The 11,914-nt window shown below is 33.1% G+C and overlaps 1 protein-coding gene across 1 annotated transcript; it reads left to right on the forward strand.

Annotated features, from left to right (window-relative positions):
- Positions 1-4,508: 4,508 nt before the first annotated feature.
- Positions 4,509-11,527, forward strand: LOC140447872 (larval cuticle protein A2B-like). The gene is made up of 3 exons (XM_072540783.1): positions 4,509-4,551; positions 10,838-11,062; positions 11,142-11,527. Exons 1-3 carry the CDS (start codon positions 4,540-4,542, stop codon positions 11,424-11,426), a joined length of 522 nt encoding a protein of 173 aa, XP_072396884.1. The 5' UTR covers positions 4,509-4,539; the 3' UTR covers positions 11,427-11,527.
- Positions 11,528-11,914: the final 387 nt, after the last annotated feature.

The following is an 11,914-nucleotide window of genomic DNA, read 5'->3' on the forward strand; positions in this document are numbered from 1 at the left end:
AGACTTCTTGAAAATCCAGAAAAATGCATAACGATATTTTGTGGTCGTTTAGACTTGTGAAATATGATGTATGACGATTTCCGTCAATACGGTTGTGGTGGAATGACCTTCTCTAAAGCCGAATTGAAACGTAGGACTGATGTTGTGTTCTGTAGTAAAGTTCACGAGTCTTTCCTTAAGGATCCTCTCGGAGACTGTAGCCAAGACATTTAGTAGAGAGGTCGGCTGGTAAGAGTTTAGATCAGGCTTAGATTGGCCCCTAGTTAAGAGCATAATTGTATTAGCTACCTTTCATGGTGATGGAAAGTAGCAGAGTCTGAGAGAAGCGTGGACAATATTTGTCAGGTAAAGTGTGACGCTCAGCGTGAGATGCTTCACGCTCTTCTTCTTCATGTGCCATCTCATCTAAAAAGGTTGGCAACCATCATGGCAATTTGCACTTTCGATACCGCTGCTCTAAAGAGGTCAGCAGAAGTGCAGTTAAACCAAGCTCTCAAATTGTTTAACCAGGAGATGCGTCTTCTTCCGCGACTCCTTCTATCCTGTATTCTTCTTTGTATTAATAATTTCAGCAAGTAATAACGTTCGCCCTCATGCCATGTCTCAGATATTGCAGTTTTCTGACTTTAATTGTATTTAAAACCTCTTTATTTTTTCCCATTCTTCTCAATACCTCGACATTCGTGACTCTATTCCCCAACTTATTCTTAATATCCTTCTGTATACCCATAACTCGAAGGCTTCTAATCTGTCTGAAACATCTTTCTTTAATGGCCAAGCCTTCAACTCATAAAATAATACGGTAAACACGTACATAGCGTCTCAGAAGTCTTATCTTTAAAGAAATTGAAATGTCCCTGCTGCAGAGTACTTTTTTCAGTTTGTTGAAAAAATTTCTTGCCTGTCCTATTCTTGCCTTTATATCTTCTGTGTACTCATTATTTTCGTTAATTATTGTACCCAGATATTTATATTTTTCAACTTTTTTAATTTGTTCTCCATGTATTGTTATGTTTTCTTGGCGCTGTTGGGTTTTTGTAATTACCATAAATTGTGTCTTTTTTTTTGTGTTTAGGAAGAGTCCGTTTTCTTCACTGACTTTTACCCTATGTCACCCCTTTGTTGAATATACTCAAGATATTTCGCTAATAAAATAGTGTCGTCGGCAAACCGTATATTATTGATTGGTCGGCCATTTACTTTTATTCCCATAGTTAGTTCTTCTAGTGCTTCCTGGAATATTTTCTCTAAATGAAAATTGAACAGAGTAGAAGAAAGGACACATCCCTGTCTGACGCCCCTCTTAATCTGTATTTCATTTGAAAAGACGTTGTTTTCTTCTGTCACAGCGATCTGATTATAATAGATAGCGCTAATGATCCTGATATCTCTCATATCTAAGTTTTTCTTTTCCAGTAATTCGATAAGACGGTTATGTCTGACCTTATCGAAGGCTTTGTTGTAATCCAAGAAACACATGTATACTGGCTGATTAACATCCATGCACCTTTGCACAAGTACATTCACAGCAAACAGGGCCTCCCTCGTTCCCAGTGCATTTCTAAATCCAAATTGTGTGTCACTTATGTCCTGCTCAAGTTTTTTGTGTATTAACCGGTGTATAATTTTTAAAAATTTTTTGATATGACTCATTACTTATTATCCGGTGGTCTTGGCATTCTTTTGCATTTGGTTTTTTGGTATTGTTATAATGTTGACATCAGCCAATCTCTGGGAATGATTCCTGTACCGTATATCATATTGAATACGTCGACCAATATTCCAATTTGCTGTTCTTTTATTAACTGTATTATGTCTACAGATATTTCGTCAGGACCTGTTGCTCTGTTGTTCTTTGTTTGCTTTATCGCCTCTAATACCTCATCTTCTATTACGTCTTGCCCATTGTCGAACTTTTTCTGCTCTAGTACTATCTCAGTCCGTTCGTCTTTAAATAGCTTTTGAATATATTCCTGCCATCTTTTAAGCCGTTCACCGATATCTATAATTATTTTGCGTTATTATCCAGCAGTATGTTTGATTTTTTCTTAATAATAGTGCCTGTTATTTCCATAATTCTTCTATGAAGGTTTAAGTTATCATGTTTCTCTACCAACTGCTCAATATCTTTGCATGTGTCACTATACCAGCTTTCCTTTGCATATCTGATCTTTCTCCTTATTTCTGTGTGTATAATATTATACATGTTTTCTCCTTGCTTCCATGAGATTCAATCTCATCGGTCATCCATTCATTTTTGTTCTTAATCAGCTTAGGTGTTAGTGTTCGCATCATCAGTAGGAATAATTTCAATTTTGGTAAGCTCTTCTTTAATTTTTAGTGTGACTTGCTCTTGTGTTGATGGATCTCTCAAACGGGATACTTGTATCCTCTCTACTTTAGTTTTAGCCACAAGCTTTTTTAGATTATTTCCAAACCTTCCTACAACTGGGTTGTGATCTGATCTCACATCAGCTCCGAGACATGATTTTACTAATTTTATGGAATTTCGGTATCGTTTGCAGATGAGAAGGTAGTCAATTTGGTTTCTGATGACGTTATGTTGGTTGTCTGCTGAAGATTTCCATAGAGTGTCCTGGACGGCAAATCATAATAAGTATTCGCGACAATAAAATCGGTCTCTTGGCAGAATTGAGCCAATATGTCTCCTCTCTCGTTACAGGTGCCCACTCAAAAGTTTACAACAAAATCACCTTGACTTCCTCTACCGATTTTTGCATTTAGATCTCCCATGACTATTGTACGTCAATATACTTGGTTACTTCTAAAGCTTATTGCAATTCATTAAAAAACTGTTCGAGCTCTTCATCCGACTTTTCTTCTATGGCAGCATATACTTGAATTATATTGACTCTGGATTGAGCTAATTTTAGTGTTACCATCATAACTCTATCCGAGATGAGTAAGAAGCCAGTTACAAATTTCTGCTTCACACAGAAGTGTTCGAATGTTTGTTAATCTACAGGTGTCACGTTTAGATGTTCATGTGGTTCCTGTGGATCAACAGGGGCGGTGAGTTGTGTTTCTATCTCTCTCTCGGTATTTACATGGAAAAATGGTCAAATATGTAGTTATTACGGGATAAATATTTTGTAAGTGACTTTTTAAAAATTTGGCCTTCTGTTAGTTCAACTTTATGATTTGATTATTAACCACAAGGTAAAAGGGATTGCTGGATCTCGGTATATAGTATATAGTTTTTTGTTTGGAATTTTAAATTTTGACTAGAAAGCACCACTGGTACGATAATCAAGACTAGAGGTGGCAGCCCGCCATTGGCTAACTTGTATATTATTCACCTGCAGTTAAATTACTGCCGATAGGCGTTTATAGTCTGTTTTACTATGAGGGTTTCGAGTGCGTTAAAGCTGACGCAGGAGTCGTCTCTTTAAATAGGGCGGAAGTGGTAGTTTTATAGAGTTGATGACTCCATGAGAAACTGATACCTCAATTGCTTGATTTATCAGAACATGAATATACGTGATACCATTATATCGATATCACCAGGATAGTTAAAATTACCTAACTGTGGAGTGTTGAATACAGATATTGTTTGAAGGGTTCCAGTCGGCGTGTTTAGAGTCTCTTATTGTACCAGGAGGTTTTTGGGAATCCAGAAAGGATTTAGTATCTGGTCTTTTACTAAAACAGGGATGTAACCCGAAGTGATTGAATCGCTCTTTATGCATTTGTCTTTTACGCTACCTTCTTTCCATGATAAAATTTGGAAGAAAAAGGTAACTCGTAAAAAAGAACAAGATAGAAGTTTTTTACTATCTTATCTTATCAACTGAAAAAGTACGACAAGAAAAAGAGAAGGCGACACCTTAACAAAGAATTTAACAATCGCGCAATGACAAAAGACGTTATAACAGATAACAAGACGATTGAACTACTTAAAAAGTGATTGAGGACATTTGATAGGTGGCGCCATTTTCCCGAAAATAAAATAATACGATTGCAATTTTTAGGACACGATAAATGACGTTAGTTCAACGAGCACAACCTCTAACAGACATCTGATACTACAGACATATCTCCATTGACAAAAGGGTAAAAAATCATTTAGATAATATTCAAATCAGGCAAAAATATTGTGAGAATTATTATTAAGTTTTGTTAAAATTTGTTTTCAAAACTTTCAGGACATATATTTTAAGTTGTTAAAACAACATAAGTGTTAAATAAAGTAACTGTCAAGGTAAAAATATTTTAAATGCTTTTGATAATTATTATTTTAAAATAGTTGCTAAATAATTAATCAATAAATGATATACAATGATCATATATCGTTTCGCACTAATAATTTGTCAAAATCAATTATTAGAATAAAAGCTTTTAACCTAGCTGCCAAAACGATTGTATTATGTGGTGGGCTAGTTAGTACGGCTAATATTCTTTCATAATTTGACCGTGATTCTTTCAATTTTACGAATGTTTTGCTTACATATTGTTTCATATAAAAGGCGTAGTCAATTTAATTTTATTCAGTTAATTCTTAATCATTAAATCAACAATATGTACTCTAAAGTAAGTCAAATATTTCTATACTGTTATTTTTTTACAATCAATTATGGTTTAGTCTATTATAAATATATTGTTTAACTTAAACATGCTACAAAAAAAACCTAATCAAATATTTTAAATATCATTATTAATTAGACCGAAATTTTACAAAATTTTATTTCTTTTTTCAATAACTCAGTCTTGTTAGTTTGACACTTTCTGGTATATGAGAACAGTTTTTGTTGTGATAAAAGTCTGAATAGGTGTATAAACTGCGCTGAAATCTTTTATGTTTATATTTCGTGATAATTATATTCTGCATATAAATTTTTGTTTATTGTATGATACATTAAAACTATCTCCTCTACTCTGCTATTGATTTCTGCTTTTAGATATCGTGTTTCTTCTGTTATTATTCCTAATTATGTAAAAGTGTTAACTTTTATTATCTATTTTTTCTTCTATTTTTGTTTCTTCAATTTCTACATTAATTTCTCCTCTTATTTCTAACTGTCTGCATAACTTTTGTTTTGTTAGTATTTATCTTCACTATAAGCGCTAAATTGTCAGCAAAAATACTCCTTCAGAGATTTCTACTGTGCAGATTTTTATACCCTAAATTTAGCTTTTTACTTCGTGTTGTGCATTTCTTAATAATTTCGTCCAGAAATATTGGGAATAATGTTGGGCTACGTACTCCTCCCTGTCTTAAACTTCTTAAACCTTATTGTAAACGTACCTGATGTTGAATTATTATTACTAATTATAGGATTGTTCTCATTGTATATTTTTTGTAAAATTCTTGGTAATTTGTTGTACATTTCTTTTTTTTTTCTTAGTATTATCCATAATTTTGGTCTTGGAACTTTATCGAAAGTTTCTTTTAGGTCAAGAAATGCTAAGAATATTGTCTTTTTCTTTTTCGGAGCTTTTCGTGTCCTCTTTTTTAAAATAAATATTTATATATTCATTTATATTCCTACCACCTTTGTTCTGTAATTATTCTTAATCATTTCTTTATTATTTTTTCTAGGCGTTTCATACATGTACATAGCAAAGTCAATCCTCGGTAGTTACTACAGTCTTACCTATACTGCTTTGTTTGTATATGGATACTATTAGTGACACTTTCCAATCTTGTGAGATGTTTTCAACGTTTTTATTGCTCCTTCTAGTTCTTTCTCGTTTATTGAGTCTTATGTTTCCAGCTTTTAACTGTTTATTTATTTTTTTAATTATTAATTCCATTTTTATTTTTAATGCTGTATATTTCAGTGTATTTTTTTTGTGTTTTTATCGTCTAAGGAGTTCTGTAGAATAGATTTTGGTTACCTTTGCTATCATCTTTCATTTTATCTCTGAATTTTTTCCAACTATCCCTCTTTTTTGCTGTTACTAACCTTTTTTACATTTTTTCTTTCTTTTTCCTTTACTCTTACTCTTGTCTTTTTTCTTGTTGAGTCATTTTTAATTGTTCTTTAGATCTTTATAGTTGTTCCATAGGCTGTTTTATATTAAGTTTTTCTTTAACTTTTTTCTCAAATATTTTTGTCATTTATTTATTTCTTAGTTTATACGTTTTTATCTTTTTTTTTAATTATTGGGTTTTCTTTTTCTGCACTAGGATTTTTTTTATTTCTTCTCTATCTTAGTTACTATCATGTAATGGTCGCTGCCTATTTCGGGTGCTCTGTGTACTTTTGTATCCATTAATTTTCTTTTAACATTATATCTAACTGGTATATAGTCAAATATGGATTTCTCATTTCGACTTTTGACTTCTCTAGTATTCATGCAGATTTCTTTGTGATTAAAAATTTGCACGTGCACGTGCAACGTGCCTAAAAGCCTTTATCAGCCTGGAGCCACGGCTCTGCTCACACAAGAAATGAATAAAGCCAAAGCAGTTATCATTGCTTTACAGGAAATAAGGTGGACTAGATCACGTATCCTGGAAAAAAATAACTGCAATATTTACTACAGTGGACATCCTACCCGACAAGAATTTCATACCGAATTTATTGTAAAGAGCAAGGTTAAACATATTGTAATTGGTTTTAAAGCTATTCATCATAGAATATGTCAAATAAGACTTAAAAAAAGTTCACTAATATTAGCATTATTAGCATCCATGCTCCAACGGAAGAAAAAGGGGATGCTGAAAAAGACATGTTCTATGAGGTACTAGATTGAGAGTACGATGAGTACTTAAAAAATAACATCAAAATAATAGCAGAAGACTATTGCTTAACTTGAAAGAGAGAATATATTTTCGCCCACCATCGGAAAGGAGAACCTACACGTAGACTCCAATGATAATGGTCTCAGAATCATCAAACTTTGCGATGTCTAAGAACATAGTAATAGATAGGACACGATTGAACGTAGCACATCAAAAAATTATCAAGTTAGGTTGTATACGAAGAAAAAAAGAAGAGCATAGACGTCTTAGAAGAGACGAAAAATGTATCCATCGACGTAAGAAGAAGGAATACGAACAGAACACTCTCAATGAGATTATTCTTTAAAAAGTTAAATTTTATTCGATAAAAATGAAAAAAGGAAATACTCCAAATACTTAAATATTGGCCGTGGATCATTTAAACCACGATTAAAAATTTGTAAAGACACTAACGGTAAAATTACTACAAGATAAAAACTCAGTTCTTAACAGATGGGCAGAACATTTCAGCGAACATCTAAATATAAACGATATTGAATGGGGTTACAGCATAGACAATCAACAAAATTTACAACGTCAAATATACAGTGAAGAACCAACTAGAGAAAAAGTGTGAAATGCCATCCTAAAACTCAATGACAATAAAGCCCCAGGAATCGATGAAATCTGTTCGAAAATGAATAAAAAAGATAGTGATTAACTTTTTGCAGCAATCCATAAACTAATAGTATTTATATGGCAAAATGAATTGGTAACAGAAGAGTGGCTAAAGAGAATAATATGTCCATTGCATAAAAAGGGTGATTAACTGGGGTGTAAGAACTATAGAGACATTACTTTGTTAGCATCTGGGTATAAAATCTTCGGCATTGTATTGTTTGAAAGACTTAAACATTTTACAAAGGATAATGTTGGTCAATATCAATGCTGGAAAGTCAACTACACATCAAATTCAAGCACATAGGTCACACAGGCAGATTTTAGAAAAGTTACTAGACTTCAAAGCAGCCTATGACAGTGTGAGAAGAACTGCATTATATAATGCAATGATAAACTTTGGGATCCCACCTAAGTTAGTTAAGTTGACCCAACTAACAATGCAAGACAGGGTGACGCGCTGGCGTGTCACCTCTCTAATATTGCCTTGGAAAAGGCAATCAGACAATTAAATATTAGAACAAATGGAACTATTTTTAATAGATCGACGCAATTTCTCGCATTCTCTGACGATATAGTTACAGTGGACAGAAGTATGAGAGATATGGTGTAGTGGCTTGCGGACGCGGCAAATGAATTAGGACGTGTGGTAAACGAGAAAAAAACCAAATATATGTTGGTTTCTAAAAACCCCCGAAATATCTAACAGAGAATTCAAATTAACAACCATACCTTTAAGCAAGTCAAAGAATTCACATATATTGGATCGCTAGTAAACGCAAAAAACACGACAAGCGACGATATAAAAAGACGCATAGCAATAGCAAACCGAAGTAAAGTATACCGAAGTATATTTATACCGAAGTATAAGACGTGCAGTAAAGCTTAATATATATAAGACCTTAATAAGACCGATTTTGATATATAGAGCTGAAACGTGGACCTTATCTCAAAATGATGAAAAACTTTATGGTATTTTTGAGAGAAAAATTCTTAGAAAAAATTTTGAAGCCGTAAATGAAAATGAAAAATACACCGAACCAGACATTATGAAATTCGAAAAAGTACAGAGAGTTAGATGGGCTGGGATTGCTAGGATTTCAGATCACGAATACACGAAGATATTAACATTTTAAAAACCAGAGGGCACAAGAAGTAGAGGACGACTACGAAGGAGATGGATTGATGATGTGGAAGAAGACCTACAGATTCTTAGGGTCAGAAGATGAAGGGAAGTGGCCAGGCCAAGATCCACAACGGATTGTCGAACCACATATGATGATAATGATGATGTGTACTTTTGTATTCATTAATTTTCTTTTAACAATATCTTCAACTAGTACATAGTCAATTATGGATTTCTAATTTCGACTTTTGACTTCTCTAGTATCCATGAAGATTTCTTTGTGTTTAATAATGTGTTAATTATTGTTTGGTGATAAAAATCCTTGTTTGGTAGGCAATTTCTAACAGGGACGTATCCCGACCTTTTATAGTAAGAGGTGAAGCTTTGAATTGTCAGAGCTATATTGATAACTAACCATCAAAATTGATTCAGTTTGTCCACGAACGTCATTCTAATAGCGGTATCATGTTTTGGCCAGGCCTAGCATCATGTCATTACTCAAAAGATACCCAGAACAGACTTCGACATCATACCTTTTAAATGATAAAAAGGTTGCCAATGTGAGTCCATAATACTAGTATATGGAAAATGCGTCAAAACTCACAATCTTAAGTAGTTTCTATTTAATAAAAATGGTGAATTTTGCTCTACCGGTTTTAAGGCTTACAACATTTGCCCCATAATCAGGCCCCAGTACGTTATTGTTATATGTATTCAAAACTAAAAGCTAAAATAATATAAAAATGGCAATAAACAACTGAAACACAAGAAATGACACTAAATAATAACAAGTTGAGTGAGCAACTATAACATTGATAGAGAGTGAGATTGACAAACCAAGTATTTTATTGGGATATTAGTGCCATTGTTCATCACCAATCTACTGAAAGCTGCAATAAATAGTCAGTCAATTCACCAACTTTGTTAAATAAAAACTACTTAAGATTGTAAGTATTGACTCATTTCCCATATACATACCTTTTGTTACCAAAAACGATAATCCTCCAAACTTACCGCAGGCTCGTCCAATAGACATTCGAAGAAATTCTGCTAGAGCAGAATGGACAACTTCACATAATTCGATAGTAAAGTTTAGTTAACTTAAAGCAAATCATGGACAGAACAACCATCATCTTGGAAGAAAAACAGCTTATTTGGTACGGACATGTACAGAGAACGGCATACCATCGCCTGAACAAAAGACAAGGAAGACCGGAAACAACATGGCTTAATGCAGTCCAAAAGGCAATGTCAGAGAGAGCTCGACCACCAGGAGGAAGGCAGTAACCACCGCCATAAAATTACAAAAGACACAAATGATGAAATCTGGAGTCTAGTTGGCTACCTAAAAATCTTTGAAGAAATTCTATTGGATTCTAAGGACAGTCCGACAGATGTCATGCCAGTCAAATTCGACTTTAAAACACCCTTTGAAGTGGTCATAAAAAACCACCAAATGGGTAAAAAAGTTGAACCGAAACTAGAAGAAGGTTCACTCGTATGGTATACGAATGGATCTAAGATAAATGAAAGGGTAATTTTTGGTCATTTCTCTAAATGGTCCTATATGTCTATTGTAGATTTCTTCTTTTATTCTCCAATATATATTTGTCCTTTTGTGGCTTCTGATACATTTTTATTTTAAATTTCATTGTAAATTCAATACTTTTTATTTATGTAAAAAAATTTATACATAATAGAAATTACAAAATGTATAATACACAATGACAATTTAACAATTTGTTTACATTTTTGGTTTAATTTACAATTGCTTAATTTTAATAATTTACATAAACATTGTATAAAACAGTAGAGGTTATTATTAAGTACTTATATTAAATACAAAATTTGGTATTATAAAGTTCATTCGTTAAGCAAATTGCCATCTGTCAACAAACGCACGTGTTGATATTCGCCGTCACATTCGTCAAGAGGCTATTAAATATAATTTATTGCCTTAAGCCAGACAGATTCTTATGTTACAGATCCAAACTTGCCAGCATGTTTAAATTCAAATTGGATCGTGTTGACTTTTAAGTTAATATATTGCGTTATATTTATGTTATAGTTACTGTTAAGTTATTTACTGGTCGTGTTATTTTTTAGAGTTTAGTTTAATTGTGATTTAATGATTAAATTTCAAGAAATTCTTACACTAATAGTTTCAAAAGTAAATATTTTTAAAAATCATATGAAACACATCAGTACGGGCCTGTTTGGCTTTCACGTGCTTCTGTTGACGATTGGGAATATGTAAAATGAATGTAGTTTAGTATAAATTTTGCCTACAAAATGGAAAAAATTTCTTTATATTTTGGTAATTAAATTTTAATTTTTAATTTTAGATTTTGTCGGTGTTAACCCTAACAGCTTTAGTACAAGCTGGCGTTCTAGACTACGGTCATGGCCATGCTACTTCGTATGCTTCATCAAACCTAGGCGTTTCAGAACACGGGCATGGATATTCTGCTCCAGTTTTAAGTCATGCATATGCTGCTCCAGTTGCTCACGGATATTCTGCTCCTGTTCTCGCCCACGGACATTCCGCACATCACGATGTAGATTACAACGTAAGTACAACAACCATCATTTATTTTAAATAACTACAATTATTTTGAATTATATATCTCATATAATTATATATTCTAGGCTTATCCCAAATACGAATTTAACTATGGAGTTCAAGATGGCCACACTGGAGACCATAAAACTCAACATGAAGTCCGCGATGGTGACGTAGTTAAAGGTTCCTACACCGTAGCTGAACCTGATGGTACTCTTCGTACTGTACATTATACCGCTGACGACCACAATGGCTTCAACGCGGTTGTTGAAAAATCTGGACACCCTGTACATCCAGCACCATCTCATGGACACGGAAAAGTCCTCCTAGCTGCTCCAGCCGTCCACCACGCTCCATTGTATCATCATTAATACCCGAAAAATGCTTGTTGAATATTGTTAATGTATTTATTGACTTTGTTGATTGAATTACTGTGTAATTAATTTTTGTATATAAAATAAATTTAACAGAATTTACAAAAATTGTGTTTACTTAATAATTCCAAATAATTTATAATTTTTTTTACTTGCATATTATTTGTTTATTTTACCTTGGATACGGTTACCATAAACACAATTGTTATATCCTGGGCGGACGTTATAGCCTATAAGGCCCTGTTATATAAGAAAAAAAAGCAAATGATATTGACCGAGGTTTTTTTATTTTAAACAATTTTCAAAGGAGTATATATTATAGAGCAAGCAGTTTTTAACCTTAACAATTTTTATAAATATTAAAAGTAGAATTTTCGATCTTTCCTAAAAAGCTGTAAGTTCCGAAATCTACGAGTTTTTTGAAATTTTAAAAAAGGAAAGTTGACCACTACTACGATTAGTACAAAAAATGTTCCTAAAGTGGA

This window comes from Diabrotica undecimpunctata, chromosome 8 (assembly GCF_040954645.1).
Source record: "Diabrotica undecimpunctata isolate CICGRU chromosome 8, icDiaUnde3, whole genome shotgun sequence".
Classification (NCBI taxonomy): Eukaryota; Metazoa; Arthropoda; class Insecta; order Coleoptera; family Chrysomelidae; genus Diabrotica; species Diabrotica undecimpunctata.